Source organism: Cebus imitator, unplaced genomic scaffold, assembly GCF_001604975.1.
Source record: "Cebus imitator isolate Cc_AM_T3 unplaced genomic scaffold, Cebus_imitator-1.0 Scaffold24, whole genome shotgun sequence".
In the NCBI taxonomy this organism is placed as follows: Eukaryota; Metazoa; Chordata; class Mammalia; order Primates; family Cebidae; genus Cebus; species Cebus imitator.
This window is the reverse complement of record NW_016107339.1, coordinates 11,289,469-11,307,968: the sequence shown is the minus strand read 5'-3', so window position 1 is coordinate 11,307,968 and position 18,500 is coordinate 11,289,469. Positions and strand designations below refer to the sequence as shown.

Genomic DNA, 18,500 nt, shown 5'->3' with positions numbered 1-18,500 from the left:
TTCACCATGTTGACCAGGATGGTCTCGATCTCTTGACCTTGTGATCCACCCGCCTCGGCCTCCCAAAGTGCTGGGATTACAGGCTTGAGCCACCGCGCCCGGCCCTTAAGAGCAATTTATGATTGAGAATCCAGTCCAGGATCACACGTGTTAATAATATGGAACAGTTCCTCGGCCTTCCTTAGTCTTTCATGGCATTGATGGTTTTTAAGAGCACAGGCCAGTTGTTTTGTATACTGTCTTTCAGTTTAGCTTGGCCTGATGTTTCCTCAGGATTAGATTCTGGGTATACATTTTGGGCATACAAACCATAATGCCACGGAAGTGGTATTATGTACATTTTAGTGCCTTGCATCAGTGAGGCACATGACGTTGATTTGTCTCATTCTTGATGATTACGATTGATTGCTTAAGTTGGTGCCTGCAAATCTAGGGCTGGACCTACTACTAGTTTTTTTGTTTTTGTTTTTGTTTTTTAGTTCCCATGTGATTCCAAAATAAAGCTGGTTTGAGAACCACCAGTTTAGGCCAACTTTCCATGTAGAGGAGGAATCTTTCCCTCTGTCACTTGAAAGGTGGACCCGCTACCCCTTATTTTAAGTATTTTCTTGTTTTCCGTAATAACAAACAGAACTCATTACTATTTGGCAGCCTGTTTTTGGATTCCATTGAGTTTTGGTTTCTTAAGTTTGGCTGGTATCTATCTTCCTAAACCTTCCTTTTTTGGATCAGAGCTCTGCTTTCCAGAGCAGTACAGAGTAAGTCTAACTCTTCTTCCACATGATGAATTTGCTTTCAGTTTTCTTGTGTCATCTCAATCTCAGACCTGGTTTTTCCTTTGTTTCCAATTATGGTATGTTTTTCTAGGGCCTATACTTTCATGCTGCAGATAGCTGTAGGCTAGCTGTCCCTAATTTCACCATCTGCCAACAAGGGATAAGTGTGCAGTTGGGCTGTGAGCACTAAGAGACTAGGAGGTGATGTCCTGAAATAGTTCCAAGAGGAGGAAGGCCAGGAAAAAGATTTTTGTTTGTTTGTTTGTTTGTTTGTTTGTTTGTAATGGAATCTTGCTCTCTCGCCCAAGCTGGAGTGCAGTGGCGCTGTCTCAGCTCACTGGAACCTCTGCCTTCCAGGTTCAAGCAATTCTCCTGCCTCAACTTCCCAAGTAGCTGGGATTATAGACATGTACCACCATGCCTGGCAAATTTTTGTATTTTTAGTAGAAATGGGATTTTGCCATGTTGGCTAGGCTGATCTTGAACTCCTGACCTCAGGTGACCCACCCGCCTTGGTCTCCCAAAGTGCTGGGATTACAGGCGTGGGCCACTGCACCCAGCCAGGAAAAAGTTTCTTTACGATTTTCTGCTGCTTGTAGTTTATGCATATATATACATACGTATAATGGATCTATACATTGAATGGAGTCTTCAGATGTATGAGTTATTTATCGGGATGCCTTTTTCTTAGAAGTCCTGACCATAATAAGGAAAAAATGGAAGTGGGTCTTAAGATGGGTAGGAATGGAGAATTTGTGCAAAAACCTTGGGGGAAACTTGGGCTATTTCCTCTTACTCTCCTTTCTCAGCCCAGATTCATGGTAATAGAATTCTGGGAACTCTGGAAGTATTGTGAGCACCTGTAGTGCAATTTGGAAGGTGTGGCAGGGAAACATTCCAGATGATCAGAAGTCTATGCTGCTGCTTCGAATCCTTCCTTTTCTTGTGAGTCCATTAACCAGCACTTAATAAGAGTTTGCTGGGCCTTCCTCTCTGAGGTGCTGCTTTGGCAAATCTGAGGTTGGACCTCCTACTAGTTATTTTTAAGCTCCAAAGTGAAGCCAGTTTGAGAATCACTGATAGTTCCTGCCCTGATAGTTGTCAGGCTCATAAAGCCTACAGTAATCAGAGTTTATTGTGATGGCCTGTGTCAGTGATGGATGTGGTCACCATAGGAATAATAAACTTGGGTATTATAGTTACCAGACCATGTCTGGCGTGACTGAAACCTAAGTAACGTGCTCCCTATACTGTGACTATGGATGTAACTTTCTGCAGAGATGTCGTTAGACCATTTTTAACATGAGGCAGGAAATTTGCCAGTAGTGATTATGACCTTGCCTTTAGCAGGGCAGCTTTGTGAGAACTGCTTGCATTCTGCCAAAAAAAAAATAGAGAAAAGTTTTTCGTTTTTTTTCCTTTGCTGGATGGTTTAGACTTTTACAGTTCTTCAGCCCTAATACATACTTTTTATAAAATCAAGGATAATTTATTCTGGTTGCTGCGAGACAACTTGGATATAAATGAGACAGTAGTATTTGCTTCAGAATAGTTTTTCTGGACTGGAGTTTTAATAAGAATAAGCTGACTTTCTTGGCTCTTTCTATCTTGAGATGTACAACCCAGAGAATCCTTTTAAGCTTCTTTGGGTCACCACTCTGCCCCAGAATTACTCTACAGAAAGATCCTGTGAGTTTTTGTTATTGTAGGTGTTGGTTCATCAAGAGAAAGTGATAGCCAACCAGAGAAATGTTGAGTTAAAAAAAAAGAGAAACTGAAGAGACAGCTCTAAGTTTGCTTAGGAAACTCATACCATAGCTTAATAGGAAATAGGCCTTCAAAATGGGTATCCTAAAAGGTTTGTTTGGGACAGGGAAGACCTCAAGGACTTGCTTTCTGCCCAGCATTTCCCCTTCCTCCAGACTTTGAGGTTAAATGGAACTTGCTGCTTGGGGCCCAGTCATATCATAGGAGGCCGTGGCTGGCAGGCTGGCTGCATCCTCTGGCCAGTGAAGGCTGTCTGCACCTTCCTGGCATCTGCTCTCCTTAAGTTGTGTTGGAGCTCAGTGTAGCTTCCTCTGCATCCTCTGTTTATTTGTGTGCATTCATCTTTGCATGTGTCCTGTTACTACTTTTTCTGTCCTTATTTCATTTAAACATTTTTCTCACCTTTTGGGGACTTGCTCCCAGCAGCTGTGGAACTTTCTGGTACACTTGGTATAGTTGGAAAAAATGATGCAGTCAAATGCCAGATCAAAAGCAGATGGAATTGCATGCATGTTTGGGTAACTCCTAATCCATTACTTTTAATGTTATTAGTAGAATTAAAGCAATTGCAGAAACATTTAATTTTGACCTTTTAGCCACTGAAAGGTGCACAATATTGACTTGACTGACAAACCCGCTCTTAAGTTTTCTTTTCCAAAAGTAGCAGAAGCCTCCTGGATAAATTTAGTAATCTTGAAATCTTGTGGGAGAATTATTTTCATTAGTGCTTCTCAAAAAGGAGAGGTCATGAGAATTACTTTATTTCTGCTCTAGTTATACAGTCAGTAGTAAAAGAGCATAACTGGAATGACTAACATTTTGCTTCTCATGGTTGATAAAGCACAAAATTCTCCCATTTTATCTCAAATTCTGTCTTTAGTTTGAAAGAAAATTGGCCTTAGAGGACTGTGGGTTGCGAGCTTGAATTGATAGCAATATTACGTTTGAATATTTTGCACCTCTCACACAAAACATGGCAGCGTTTGCCTCTTCCTTACATAAGAAACACCTTCCTGTGCTGGCTGCCATTTTAATGAAGAAGATACTGCATGCGTTGATTGGTGCAGGCTCCTGGAGTAGGCGCAGTGCAGCGGCAGGGTCCCCTATTTCTCTGTGACTGAGCCCGAGTGCTTCCTTTCCCTGGAAATGGCTTTTGGCTGATACCTTGAGCGATTTTTATCTGTAATCTGTAGTCTGCTCTGTTACTTTTACTGTTGGCTGATTGATTTGCATGCAAGAAGCTACACAGATGACAAACTTTTATTAAAAAGCTTGTGTGTAAGGCAATGGATGGTTGACAAATCCAGAATCAGAACCATAGGGTTGAATACATATAAATTCTAAAACCAATTGAAGTTTAAACTGAAACAATAGCAGTGATATTATCGGTATTCATTCCGCCAGGGCTTCCACCAAATGCCTGCCACATTCCCTTGATCACTCTCCTTACAACTTGGAGACACTTCCTTCATGGCACACAGGGGATTGCCAGTGTATAAGAGATGACTTCCCCCCTCTCACAGTCACTGGGGGAAGGTGTTGCTGATTAGAACAGCCAGGCTTGTTTGTGCGGGAAGATGCCTGGATTCTGACTTTTATTAGTCCCCAAGTATTGCTGCTATTTTTCTCATTTAAATTTCAGTGGTTTTACGTGTGATTGTCCCAGTCAGGTGCCCAGCTGCCAGTCAGCTTTCTGATGTGATCTGCTTGTTAACCCTTTAGAACAATGACAACGAGACAGCCCTGCATTGTGCAGCGCAGTATGGCCACACAGAGGTGGTGAAGGTGCTCTTAGAGGAGCTGACGGACCCCACCATGCGCAACAACAAATTCGAGACCCCTTTGGACCTGGCAGCACTGTACGGGCGACTGGAGGTGGTGAAAATGCTGCTTAATGCACACCCCAACCTCTTGAGCTGCAACACTAAGAAGCACACCCCTCTGCACTTGGCGGCAAGGAATGGCCACAAAGCTGTGGTCCAGGTCCTCCTCGATGCCGGCATGGACAGCAACTACCAGGTAGCAGGGTGGGTGGGGGCTCCTCCAATCTCAGGGGACTCAGTCATTTTGCAGGAGGCACTAGTACCATGCTGCTGGGCTGTGCTCTTTATTTAGCACGTTTCACATCATGTTTCAGATGCTTCCATTTGTTGAATCATTTTAACATGAAACTTTAAAAACAAATGAACTCCTCAAGTGAGTCTATTTTTTTTGTTTCTTTTCAGGGGGTAATCTGTAGTCATTAAACTCTGAAAAGATGTGCTTGTGGACTGTCTCTCAAAACCAGAAAAATTTCATTATCTTCCTATCCATGTGTTCCCACTGCCATCATTTAGCACCTCCAAAGTCTCATCAGCTGACATTGCCAGCAAGTTATGCCACATTTCCTTTCTTTGTTAGCCTTTCCCATTGAGCTGAATGATTCCTTAGCCTTTGTGTTGACCAAACCACATTTGAAGTGAGGGTGTTTCTCTTGTACTTTCCTTCTCATTACTCCTTCCACCCAGGAAGGTAGAATTCTGACGCCTTTCACCAGTAGATGGCTCTAAGAGTAACTGTTCAGTTATTCACACGTGGCCTGCCTATGTCAAAGACATGGCCTTGATGTATGGGCCACAGTCGTGATTTTGGAATCCACATAAGAAAGGTTGGAAAGATAATGACAGAGGGCTTTGTGTGGTTTGTTTTATTTTGTGTCCCTTCTTGTCTGTGTCCCGTTTGTCACGTGAAGCCGCACCAAACTGTTCTGATGACATCCCGCTCTGCGCTCTCGTTTGCTTTCCAGACGGAGATGGGCAGTGCTTTGCATGAGGCTGCTTTGTTTGGCAAGACCGATGTGGTGCAAATCCTGCTGGCTGCAGGTGAGAGGTCGGCAGCGCTCTTGTCTACACAGCATGCTAGGGTTGGGATTGTTTCTCCCTAGTCCCCTAGGGGGATTTTTGCTGGCTATGTTTGAACTCAATGTATGTGTATTTCCACTGGTTGATTACAAGTGTGTAAACTGTTCTTGAATAGCTGGATTAAATGGCTTTGGATGAAAAATGTTGGTCACGCTGCTGGGAGCCTTAGATGTCCTAAAATTTGACCTTTTTGGAGGCTGACTTGAAAATGCTCACTCCCCTGGTCCACCTGGTGTGCCTTTCTAGGAATTGACGTCAACATAAAAGATAACCATGGACTGACTGCCCTAGACACTGTTCGGGAACTGCCTTCTCAAAAGAGCCAGCAGATAGCAGCATTAATTGAAGGTATCGTCCTCTCTCCCTGTCCGGGTGACTAAGGGACACACGAATGAAACCAAAGCATTTGTATTTGGTGCAGCTTTTTTTTTTTTTTTTTTTTTTTAATATTTCCATGTAGATCACATGACAGGAAGAAGAAGTACAAAAGAAGTAGATAAACCCCCCCCACCCCAGCCACCTCTCATCTCCAGTATGGACTCCATATCGCAGAAGTCTCAGGGTAAGGTAACTCTCCCCTATCAGCACAGGGGTGTTCAGCTTGGAAAGAGTTGAACATTTGTGGGCAGAATAGAAAAATAATAAATAATAATTTTGGGGGGTTGTGAATACTTAATAAGTTTATATTCAGTTCATTTTGGGCCAACTACTATATGAAGTTTTATTGGACATAGTTTATGCATTTGATTGTGGGCCTCTTCTATTTTATTTTAGCCGCCACTTTTCCAGTTGGCTCTGTGAGATCTATTCTGGGATGTGTAATAGCGAGGATCATTTCAAGATGAATTCAAATCTCAGTGAAACATTCTTTTTCTAACACACAAGGTAGTGCCTTGTGCATAGTTGACCAGTAATAAATATTTAATGAGTATCATCTGGTTGTTGGTGGATACATGGTAAATTTGGATAATATATCATTTGGCCAACAAATGTGGTCTGAATGGGAGCTTGGGGAGCCCAGCCTATCTGTCAGTAGTCAGGATCCACCTTGTCAGATATATTTAGCAGCCTTCTGGGTCCTTGATGTGATGAATACAAAGATAGAATAAAGACTGACACCTTTCCCCAAATATAGATCACAATAAAGAAGGCTAGAAGAAGCTAAAATTGAAAAAGGGAAAGGGATTTCCCAGACAGGTGCAGAGAGATAAGGGCTAAAGTGTACCCAGCTCTCTGTACTGTGGAGTCCTTGTCTCCCTCCCACATGCACTTTTTTCTTGACCTTATAATCTGCTAGTAATGGGATTAGTAGTTCACTAACCTCTCAAGGATTTTACATTTATAGTTTAGTGTTTTTTTTTGAGACAGAGTCTCGCACTGTTGCCCAGGCTGGAGTGCAATGGCGTGATCTTGGCTCACTGCAGCCTCCGCCTCCTGGGTTCATGTGACTCTCCTGCCTCAGCCTCCCGAGTACTTGAGATTACAGGTGCATACCACCACATCTGGCTGATTTTTTGTATTTTTAGTAGAGATGGAGTTTCACTATGTTGACCAGACTGGTCTCAAACCCCTGACCTCATGATCCACCCACCTAGGCCTCCCAAAGTTTTGGGATTACAGGTGTGAGCCACCACACCTGACCTATAGTTTTGATTATTTACAGGCAACCCAGAGTTGCCTGGCCTCTAACAGTTGGTAACTTTGCAGAGTCATACATTCGGATTGCAGGTGTTTTGAGGTTGATAGTTGTCTAACAGGCCAGGCTAACACCTGCACAGACCTCTAGCTCAGAAAGTCTTTGCCGTCCTCTATTTTGCTTGAGCATGTGGAGGCTCTTATTAAGGAATATAGGGGTAACTAAGTTTTTCAGTTACACTTTGCTATATTTTATGGGTTAAGTTTATGTTATTACGGTATTTTGGGACTTTATAAAGGTCTTTATAGATGTCAGTGGTTTTTCATACTGAATTAGAGAAAAATCTATTTAGATCTCAGAGTATGAAGAACAGCTGAAACTGTATGTATTCTTGTCCATGGAACAAAGTAATCATTTTCTTGCTCTGGGTTAGTGTTTGTGACCGCAGGTGACTAAGAGGCTTTGGGTTGCTGCAGTGGTTGGAACCTGAGATTCTGCTCCCCTTTAGTGACTCTCTTGCCCTCCAACCTCCTCTCAGGTGACGTGGAGAAAGCAGTGACTGAACTGATTATCGATTTTGACGCAAACGCTGAAGAAGAGGGTCCCTACGAAGCCCTGTACAATGCTGTCTCCTGCCATTCGTTGGACAGCATGGCCAGTGGGCGATCATCTGACCGAGACTCCGTGAACAAGGAGGCTGAAGCGACAGGAGTGAAACCTGCTGGAGTGAGGCCTGTATGTGGCCCGGGGCGTACACCTCCTAGGGGCTGTGCTGGCTGGCTGGCCCGTGAGGTGCTGGGGCACAGGGAAGGGAAGTGTGATCCCTGGTGCCAGCTCATGTTTCTGAGGCCTGGAGCCTACTTCTGCTTTTCATCACGGGGCTCTGCTGGGTCTTTCTTGCTGAATGTGCTAAAACCATACAGACCACACTGAGGTTGAGTTTCTCTTTTTCCAATTTCACTATAACCAGCTCGCATCTTTACGTGACTTCATTGGCCTTAGAGCAAATTAAAGCATTTCATTTCTATTTAGTCTTAGTGTTGCTTCTGTCTTTAGAATCTTTGCTATATGTTGTCTATTTTCTCTCTGAAAAGCAGAAACATACACTGAAAGAAGCTCACTGAAATGAGCTCCTGCCTGTCCTGAGTACATACTCACCATTCACTTGCCCTCAAAGGATTCTCCATTTAGATTGGGGCAGGTTCTGGATTCAACAGGGTTGTAGCAGGGCTTAACATTATATTTATTAATATGTGGCATTCCTATTTTATCTAATTATAATGCCTCCTGCCATTAAGATAATAGTGGCCGGGCATGGTGGCTACACCTGTAATCCCAGCACTTTGGGAGGCTGAGGTGGGCAGATCACAAGGTCAGGAGTTTGAGACCAGCCTGGCCAATATGGGGAAACCCCATTTCTACTAAAAATCCAAAAAAAAAATATATATATATATATTAGCCGAGTGTGGTGGCAGACACCTGTAGTCTCAGCTACTTGGGAGGCTGAGGCAGGAGAATCGCTTGAACCTGGGAAGCAGAGGTTGCAGTGGGCTGATATTGCACCAATGCATTCCAGCCTGGGCAACAGAGCAAGACTCTGTCTCAAAAAAAGATAATAGAATAAGAACAAGTCTGAATTTTTCCTTCTGAAGGCCTACCTTCCCGAGTTTCTGTTTCTTTCTCTAGTATAGATGCTCCTTGACTTATGATGGGGTTATATCCTGATAAAGCCATTGTAAGTTGAAAATCTCATTAAGTCAAAAACACAGGTAATACACCTAACCTACCAAACACCATAGCTTAGCCCAGCCTACATTAAATGTGCTCAGAATACTTATATGAGCCTGCAATTGGGCACAATCATCTAACACATAGGCTGTTTTATAATCAAGTGTTGAATAGCTCATGTAATTTATTGAATACTGCACTGAAAGTGAAAAACAGAATGGTTGTGTGAGTACCGGAAGTACAGATTCTACTGAATGCTTATTGCTTTCTCACAATGATAAGGTTGAAACATTGCACCATCGCAGGCCGGACAGTCTGTACCTGCTTTTACTTCTAGTCTTGTACATTGTTCTCAAGACAGCTTACCCCTGGCTCCTCCCCTATGGTTATGCTGGCAGTGTAGGCCTGAATCGTTGGTCCCACTGACCCTCCTTGGGTTTTGAGCATTGCCCATTAGCTAAACTGGCCATTGCTGTAACACGATTCTTGTGCTGACCTCACCTAGAGACATATTTTCAGGCCTATGTTATTTTTTTCTGTTGGAGGTGCTAGCCTTTCCCTTTTGGTCTGAATCTGGCTTGTGACCACATTGATGATCCTTTGGCTGCCAGGTAACTCTTGTTTTTTGTAGGTGTGCCATGGGAATGGCTTCATGATTCTTAGAGTGTTCTTTTTTGTTTGGCTCCTTACCCTGCCCTGCTATGCCCCAAAACAGCATTTTATTGTGGATCTTGAAAAGGCCCGCAGTCTAGTGGTAGTCCTCCAGAGTTGATGTTATCAAGGACTGTGACAAAACTTGTGAGTGGTGAAAGCAAGTGCATGTGCTGAGCACCACCAATATAGCGCTTCTATAGACAGTTTTTTCACTTCTTTTGCTTTTAGGCACAACTGAATTAAGCAAATCCAGCTTTGGAGGAAGGTGGTGCTTTAATTGGTACTTACAGGTGGTGCCCATTAGGGGGCGCTGGAGCCTTTGCAAGAAGCAGCTCGGGGTTACTGAAAAAAGCTGAGAATGAGTTCCTGTGATTGATTTACACTGGTCTCTTTGTTCCCTCCTGCTCTCTCTTCTGTGCTCCTGAGCAGAAACGGGTGGATGCTTTGACAATTTTACTTGTGTATGTTGTGGCTGTGCCGTCTCCCTGGCCCTTGATAATTAACTATGGCAAAGGGCCTGTTTACATCTTGGTAAACACAATGGATGGTATGCGTAAATTGTCGCTGTTATTTCTAGGCCCTGCTCCAAAGTTTTCACCTTAGAACTAAAGAGATTCGCAGGTATTTCTCTTTCCTTCCAGTGTCCCTGGTGGTTGCTTCTTCTGCAGAAGGCTTCCATAGTGTTTGTTCTAGGCTTTTTTTGGCCTTAGGAAGGCTTTAGGATGAGTTCTTTTTGTTGTTGTGTTTCGTTTTTTTTCCCCCTCAGCTACTTGGTGTCCCAAGGTTGCTGTTCCCTTCCTTAAAAGGTGGCACTGGGACCAGGTTCCTGCACTTCTGGAGCAAAGAAGGGTGGGGAAAGTGGGACTTGGTGGGAAATTGGATATAAATAGTTTTGTTTGGCTTGAACACACAAACTTGTTTTGAAGTTGTTGCCATTGGGCAACCATCTGGTTCCAGGGTCTGTGGGAATGACCGACTTATCAAGACAGAACACTGAGCAGTGAAGCCTGATTTAAGAGAAAGATTATGGATGCCAACATGCTAATGCTGGTAGCTCCTGAAGCATGAGAAACATCTTTCCATGTAGATTTTTCTTGGGCTCTTGCGTAAGTCAGCATTCTCTGCTCTGGCTTTCTGAAATACTCCTGTTTTAACGACATAGTGAACAAACCTACAAGCCAGGGAATGAGCCTGCAGAACAGCTCTTGTTTGGGTGCCCCACTCCTTTTAGTAGGAACACTGATTCTCAAGCATGAGCAGGGCTTTGGAATATAAGCAGTGGCCCTGCAGGTCCAGTGGCAAATATCTCTTCAGCATTCAGCTTTCCTTCATCAGGATCATCCTGTGTATTCCTGAAATTGTTTACCCATGGTCTAACTTATCCTGTGTCACCTCCTCAGTGACTTTCTTATTCTAGAGCAGGGGGTGGCGAACTATAGTCGGCAAGTGTGTGTTTTTGTAAACAAAGTTTTATTGGAGCACAGCCACACTCGTTCATTTACATATCATCTGTGGCTACTTTTTCTTTATAATGGCAGAGTTGACTGCAGAGCCTAAAATATTCACTATATGGCCCTTAAAGAAAAAGCTTCTTTTCCTTTTAAAAATGGGTTTAGATGAAATAGAGTTTTATATAATACTTGATATTGAAGGAGGCAACCGAGGATAAGAGAACAGTTTCAGCATTTCGCTAATAAATGGGAATAGCCAGTATCAGGGTGTTGAAGTTTCAACAGGAATTAATGTTTCTGTCCTTGATTACTTTCCTCATTACTTCCTCAGTAACCTGGATTCGTTAGAATGAATTTCACAGGTTGATTTCTTTTGATCCAGTGCCACTGATTTTCCTAAGGTAAAGTTTCATGTATCAATATTATGAAGGACATTTTTTAACAAGGCAGTTATGTGTTTTCAGTACTGGCATTTCTCACTGTGGTCTAGGATATGAAAGAGGTGTTTATGATCTCTGCTACAGACATCAAAAACCGTAGAGTATGCTAATTGAATTGTGTATGTGTGCACAGAGTTCTCCATCTGTTCAGAGACTAAACCTTGACTTTAGTCTCTCGAGGGAGTTCCGTGCATTATTCTTTTTCATTTCCAAGGGCTAAGATGAGGACAAACCAAAAAATCAGATGTTTGAAACAAAGATAGCAAAATATTTATTTTTTTTTTCTTATCCAGAGGGAACGTCCACCGCCTCCAGCAAAGCCACCACCCGATGAAGAGGAAGAAGACCGCATAGATAAGAAGTATTTTCCCTTGACAGCTTCTGAGGTAGAGGGTTGCGGGTTTATTCCCATTGCTGAAATTTGAGTTTGTTGAAAAGTGCATCAATGTGTGCTTTAAAAGACTTTGCTTTCTCATCAGCTCTTCGAATTATAAATTTGTATTATGTGTACGAGTAATCTGGAAGAAGACCTTTCAAACTCACAAAGAATTTTAATATAGCTCTCACAGACAGGCCCATTATTGATCTACCATACCACACAGAAAGTAAAGCGTACATTTTCTCCTGGCTCCAGTCAGCTAAACAGTCTCATTTCTTGCTGTTAAGCCTCTTGTCTTTTGATACAAGTTGTAGAGCTTCCCTTTAATCACTGTTCCCTAGACTGTGCCTGATTAGCAATTTAGTGCTTCTGCCCCAAACATCTTATTCCTGTTTCTTGTATTTTTTCCTGTTCATTTCACATGAAGACTACACCAGGACAAACATGAATTGAGTCATGAAGACTCAATTAGAAAAGACATAGGAATTACGTGGGATGGCAGGGGCTGGAAGATCAAAGAAGTTTATTTGAAAAGAATAGTCTACCCTTTTGAAAAGGAAATGTTATCATGAGGCAAATAACGCAATCACTTAGAAGTGTGAAAAAATTATGTTTTCTTTAATCTTTTATCTTCAAAATGCTCTGCTAACACTTTCTGCCATTAGGAGAATATATTTATGGAATATTTATTGAAAATATATGATTTTAATACTCATTTTGTAGCTTATTCAGTGCCCTATTCTGTAATTTAAAAATCAGCTAATATAAAACAGTTAATTACTCTCATCACTTTGTCCCTAGAAGTTAGAGTTAATTATTTTTTTACAATATTGGCATGGACCATGACAGTTTCTTTTATTCAGTATAAGCATGGAACCAGAAGGATGACTTTAGCTTAACAAAATTTATAAATACAAGGAAGCCCTTTTAAAAATGTAAAAGTCAGTGTTGGAGATAGGGGAAGATTTCTATCCTAGGTACAAATTCTGTGGTTAATTCTTTCCTTTAATTACAAAATTCTTATAATGTCTCATCTAAGGGTTTCTAGATTTGCAGCCTCTTATTATCACCTCTGGATAAGAATACATTTCTAGTAGATCCAAGTGCATGCAATAAATCCTTCCATATATTTTTTTTTGAGACACTGTTTCGCTCTTGTTGCCCAGGCTGGAGTGCAATGGCATGATCTCGGCTCACCGCAACCTCCTCCTCCTGGGTTCAAGCTATTCTCCTGCCTCAGCCTCCCAAATAGCTGGGATTACATGCATGGGCCACAACGCCGAGCTAATTTTTATATTTTTAGTAGAGACAGGGTTTCTCCATGTTGGTCAGGCTGGATTTGAACTCCTAACCTCAGGGGATCCACCCACCTCAGCGTCTCAAAGTGCCAGGATTACAGGCGTGAGCCACTGCGCCCAGCCCCTCTGTATTTTTATATAAATAGAAGTTTGCCTCATTACCCCCCACTTTTATTTTTTTAACAAGGAAAAGCCTAAGAATAAGGAGCATATTCATTTGGGGCTGGGTTTCTATAAATGCCTTCTGCCCCTCCTTAACAAAGACTTGAGTTTAAATCCATAATGCTTGGGCAAGGCTCTTAAAGAAACACTGGATTATACTCAGAACTTTCTATTCTCCCAAGACTTTCTAAAGCATACAGTGTGGCAATAACACAGTGTCAAGAAGTGGTGGCTGGGAGAGAGAAGGGGGAGATCTCCATATTACTCTCCTAGCTGGGAGAGTTTGAGGTGTATTTTCTAGAACTTGCTTCTGAATAGCCTGGAATTCTGGATCAGTTGGGCCAGCATAGTCAGCTTTTGGAAGATGGCGAAACACCGAATTTGCTAATGCTAACTCCCTGGTGATTATAGGTACATGATATAGAGGTGATATGGCCTGCATATGATCCAGGCAGATTTTGTTCATATGCTGTAGTGTGAATGGTTAAGTCTTCTTCAAAGTGTACTAATGTGTATATTTTTTGGACTCTGTGGCTTTTCACCATCTTTTCTTTTACTGTTAAAGCTCTAATAACCTAGACGCTGTCATATCTCAAGAGACACTGACTTCATCAAACGTAGGCTTTGTCTTTGGCAAGCAATTTGCCCCAGTATTTGTATTCCTATTCCTAAGCCTGGTCATTGTCAGATGACTCACAGAAGCCTTTAGGGGAAGCCAGAGTATACCTAGCTCTAGGAGTGCTTATCAGGTTGATGACCTGAACATGCAGCTGGCTTAAAAGCATTAGACACATACACCCACGCACATACACATGCTGGGTAGATGTTTTTCCCCCTCAGAAGGGGCTCCAGCTGCATCAGGACTGGCCGTAGTCTTCTCTGTGCTCAGAAGTGCTAAATATTCATGGAAGTTGCAGCTGCTGGAGTATATCTTCCCAGAAAGCTCCCACACTCCAACTGGACATTCCATTGCTCATAGGTGGTGACTGCTCATAGCTTTTCTGTGCAGCAGAAATGTTACTTTCCACATAACAGAAAAAAAAAAAAATATATATATATATATATATGTATGTATGTATATATATTTCAGCTTTGATTTATTGCCAGGCCTTGGAGGAAAGTAGGGAAAAAAGATTAAGGAGTAATTTAGTAAAGAGCAGAATCCTTTCTGTTGAAAATCGGTTATTGCTGTATTGACTATGACACAGAACTGCTAGAGTGGGAGCTAGGAAGGCTCAAAGAAAAGTGGTTTATTGCTTTATTGTGAGATTTTTTAATCCCATAGCTGGTCGGAGCCAGCACCAAGAAGAAAAGATCACTCTAGACTTGTTGTCTGGGTATGAGCAATTGGATGGAGGAAAAAATGAAAGCCAGAAGAAAATGAGGCCAATCTGGTCCAGAATCTTTTATGGCCGTGGCTCTGTTGTGAGCTTTCTGTATAACCTTGGACAAGTCCCCGGACCTTTGGAACCAGGCTTGTCATCGACAAATGAAAGAGCAGAACCAGGTGCTCTCTAGCTGTTGCTGTGATGGTTAGGATCCCTTCCAGCTCTGGCATTTCATGGTTCTCTGCTTCCATTTGTCCTGCACCAGAAGTAGGCACAGAGTGAATGCAGGTCCAGTGGGCCTGATTTTCCACATGGAAGTCATCAGCCCTCTCCTGTACAAGAAGAAAGGATATTATAGGCTGGGCATCCAGGCTGTCAATTACCTGCCTCTGAGTGAAGCATGCCGAGGCTATATGGAGCTCTTCCTGTGTGCAGAGCACTCACTGAATCAGATTTCCAGGGCTCTGCATAAGTGATAGCTGTAGGTGTGTAAACCTGCAGAACACAAATTCCTGTCTGTAATGCCAGTGGTATTAAGTTGACAAAGGGTGAACTGCTTAATGGTCCCTCTTTGTTCCCTTAATTGTGTTCCTATGAAGAGGCAGGGAATAAGTAATATGAGCAAATGGCTCATTGTAATGAAGTAGCTTTTAGCTTCCAGGTAGCTTGCTATAAGTGGGGGTTCCTGCTGTGCTTAGCAGAATTTTGGGAGAAGACTGCCCTTCTGCCTTTAGAGTGGCAGCCTTGTTAACAAACAGGAGCTACAGTTTCTCATTTAGTCTGAGGCTACTAGAGTCCTTGTTGTCTCATTAGGCCCATAACATAATGAGCTATGCCTTGAGAAGCAAAAACCCAATGAATCACAAACCTGATGCATTTCCAGTGAGCTGAGGGACATGTCAGTATGGAAGGAAGTTTCTGTGTGTGCCAAGGAATCACATTTATAGGGTAGCATTATTTGTTAGATGGAATTGGGAATTCTCCCCACTCCCACCCCCTTGTTCATAATACATTACTTGTCCTAGCCAGACTGATCAAGGAGAGATCTTGAGTCCTGGTTTGCTGTTCTAATAAGTAAGATTGTCTTAATACTAGCTTATTCTTGTTTTTCTTCTTATTTTGCCTGTGAAACACAGTGGATTCTTAGGACAGCTGGGTCAGAATTATCCTCTAAAGCAGGGATTTCCATTCTCTCTCCTAGAGTGGCTATAGCACTAATTGTGGTGTTTACAGCTTGGTTCAAGGAAAAGCGTGGTGACTCTGGTACCAAAACTAGCTGTGGCCATCAGGCCCTCACCTGGCCAAAGCCTTACAATTGCCAGGTATAGGAGCCAGCTCTGGTTCCATTATTTCATCAGAGACACTTGATTGCCTGGATTAGGAATTTCTCAGTAGACAGCTGCTTTTTCCCCCCACTGAAATTCAAACTTTGTAGCCACTTGACTCTTCAGAGCAGAGATTGGTAGAAGTAATTTAAAACTGTATTATCATAAAGGTTATAGGAATCCAGTTTTGGGGATATCCTTCCCTGTAACCCTCAGGACCTCTGAAGAAAGGCTCTTAAAAAACAGAGATGGACTTACAGACAAGGTTGTTTCTATTAAATGTCCAGTGTTGAGGGTCAGTTGGAAGTCATTTTGGTTTCCTCTTGAGGAGGTGGGAAGGATTCCAATCTTTGGATAGTGTATATGCATATTAGAAAAGAAACATGGAGAAAGATGCCTGCCTTCACGATGGAGCATGGCTAAGAGCTGCTTGGCAAGTATTATCCTCAGAAAAGTGTTCATGCAGAACACTGTAGGCATGGGAGACACAAGAAAGGAAGGATCTTAGATTTTAGTTAGCATTTTTTGAAGACTAAAATCAAAGAAAGGGCAGTTTTTTTTGTTTTTTTCCTTGGAGACAGGATCTTGTTCTGTCACCCAGGCTGGAGTTCAGTGGCACAATCCTGGCTCACAGCAGCCTCAGACTTCCGGGCTCAAGTGATCCTCAGAGAGGGGTATATTCTAATCAAAGGCCATTCGGATTACAGGTGCAGGTATATATCCAGAAATGCAGTTGTGATTCTATGTGACACTTGAATTATTCACCTTCTCTTTTCCACCCTTCTTCCTTTTAGATAAAAAAAGAGCCAATAATCTCGAATTTGTTTAACACTGCCTGTCTTGGTATTAGCCACATGTACAAGATACACTGGATGTTTCTCTCTCTTAGGTTCTGTCCATGAGACCTAGGATTCAGGGGGGTGCAGCCCTGGAAGAAGACGAACACCCTTATGAACTGTTGTTAACAGCAGAGACAAAGAAAGTGGTGTCGGTAGATGGAAAAACAAAAGGTACGTTCCCCACAACTCCTGGCAGATCCCCCTCCGAAGGGATTTTTAAAGTTTGTGATCCTGAGTGGAAGGGGAAGATGTTGTAGCTTTGATATTCCTTGGGTTGTGGCAGTTGAGTTTCACGATGGTCTGGGATGGGGGGTACATTATGGCTTTTCATTTCCAATACCTGACCTACATGCTCTGGGTTGGAGTTGGCTGCCACCTTCAGCATGCGAAGCAAGGAAAAGATTGGGTCAGACTAGGTGCTAACTGTGGGAGAAAAGACCGCGAGCACCATGGCAGAGATTGATCTGGGGTCTCAAATCATAAACCCTCAAGTTAATGCTGTGGAAAAACAAGTTCAACAAGTCGGTCCCTTTGGGTTCTGGCTGACGGCACAGACTCTGCTTTTGAGTACTGACCTCAGAGTGAGACACTCCTGGGAAGGGGCCCGTGATTGGCTGCCACCCTGTAACTAGAGTGCTCTGTCGCCTTGGCCTACTTTCATTGCCTCTGCAAAATTCAGTTTACTCTGTAAGGGAGTGAGTGCTGCAGTACTGAGATCCAGCCCGTCTGTGTAAGTGCGGTCACGACAGAGGTGAGTGTGCACCACTGGAGAATTTGTGTTAACTCCTGTTCTAAAGAAGAACAAGAATGGGCAATGCAGTTCCCACTGCAGTTTGAAGGAACTCTTATGACCTTTCCCAGCCCTCTACAGCTTGCAGGTATTAGGGCCTTCATCAGGTATGCATGCCTTCTCTCAACCCTAAGACATGCCATGATTCAGGTAAGAACCGAAGATGAGATGGTTTCCTTCGAAATGCCCTTTCTTTGCTAGATCTGTCCATGAGTAGAGGGTGGCAAAGAGAATGTGTGCATATGTGTATGACAGTGTAGACTGTATTTTTAATGGTCCTGTTTAAAAGGTTTTCTCTTGCGTGCAGGCATTGTGGTCATTTTTATAGTAGTTTTTTTGTTTTGTATTTTATGGTTTCCATTTGGAACTTTTTAAAATAGTTATAATTTAGATACAGTAAAATTTATCCTTGTTTGTGTACAGTTCTGTGAATTTTGACAAACATAGTTTTATAACTGCCATCACAATAAAAATATAGAACAGTTTCACCCCCAAAATTTTCCCATGTTCCTTTGTGGTCAGCGCCTCTCCCTTCCCTTATTTCTGACAACCACTGCTCTGATGTCTGTCCCTGTTCCAGAATGTCATATAAATGGAATCATAGAATGTAGCGTTTTGAGTCTGACCACTTTCACTTAGCTAATACGCTTGAAATTCATCCATGTAGTTGCATATATCAATTAATTTGTTCCTTTTCATTGCTATTTTCGCATTGTTTCGATATACCTCAGTTTATCCCTCCCCTAGTTAAGGGATATTTGGGTCATTTACAGTTTTTGGCAATTACAAATAAAATCACTTTAAACATTTACTTACAGGTTTTTGTGTGAACAGTAGTTTTCATTTCACTTAGATATGTACCTATGAATGGGATTGCTGAGTATCCCAGCAATATATGTTTAACTTTACATTAAATATATAATATGTTTAACTTTTTAAGAACCTGCCAAACTATTTTCCAGAGTGATTTTACGATTTTGCGTTCCCATCAGAAGTATATGAGAGTGATATACATCTACTTGCTATA

The 18,500-nt window shown here is 42.3% G+C and overlaps 1 protein-coding gene across 4 annotated transcripts in view; it reads left to right on the top strand.

Moving 5' to 3' along the window:
- The window catches only part of ANKS1A (ankyrin repeat and sterile alpha motif domain containing 1A), a 189,545-nt gene that overhangs the window by 87,842 nt on the left and 83,203 nt on the right, over positions 1 to 18,500 (top strand). For all 4 annotated transcript variants that reach the window (XM_017522271.2, XM_017522270.2, XM_017522269.2 and 1 more), the window contains 7 exons: positions 4,266 to 4,562; positions 5,329 to 5,404; positions 5,690 to 5,791; positions 5,904 to 6,005; positions 7,618 to 7,814; positions 11,646 to 11,738; positions 16,734 to 16,854. In XM_017522271.2, the coding sequence (XP_017377760.1) occupies positions 4,266 to 4,562; positions 5,329 to 5,404; positions 5,690 to 5,791; positions 5,904 to 6,005; positions 7,618 to 7,814; positions 11,646 to 11,738; positions 16,734 to 16,854 (988 nt within the window). The remainder of the gene's footprint in view (positions 1 to 4,265; positions 4,563 to 5,328; positions 5,405 to 5,689; positions 5,792 to 5,903; positions 6,006 to 7,617; positions 7,815 to 11,645; positions 11,739 to 16,733; positions 16,855 to 18,500) is intronic.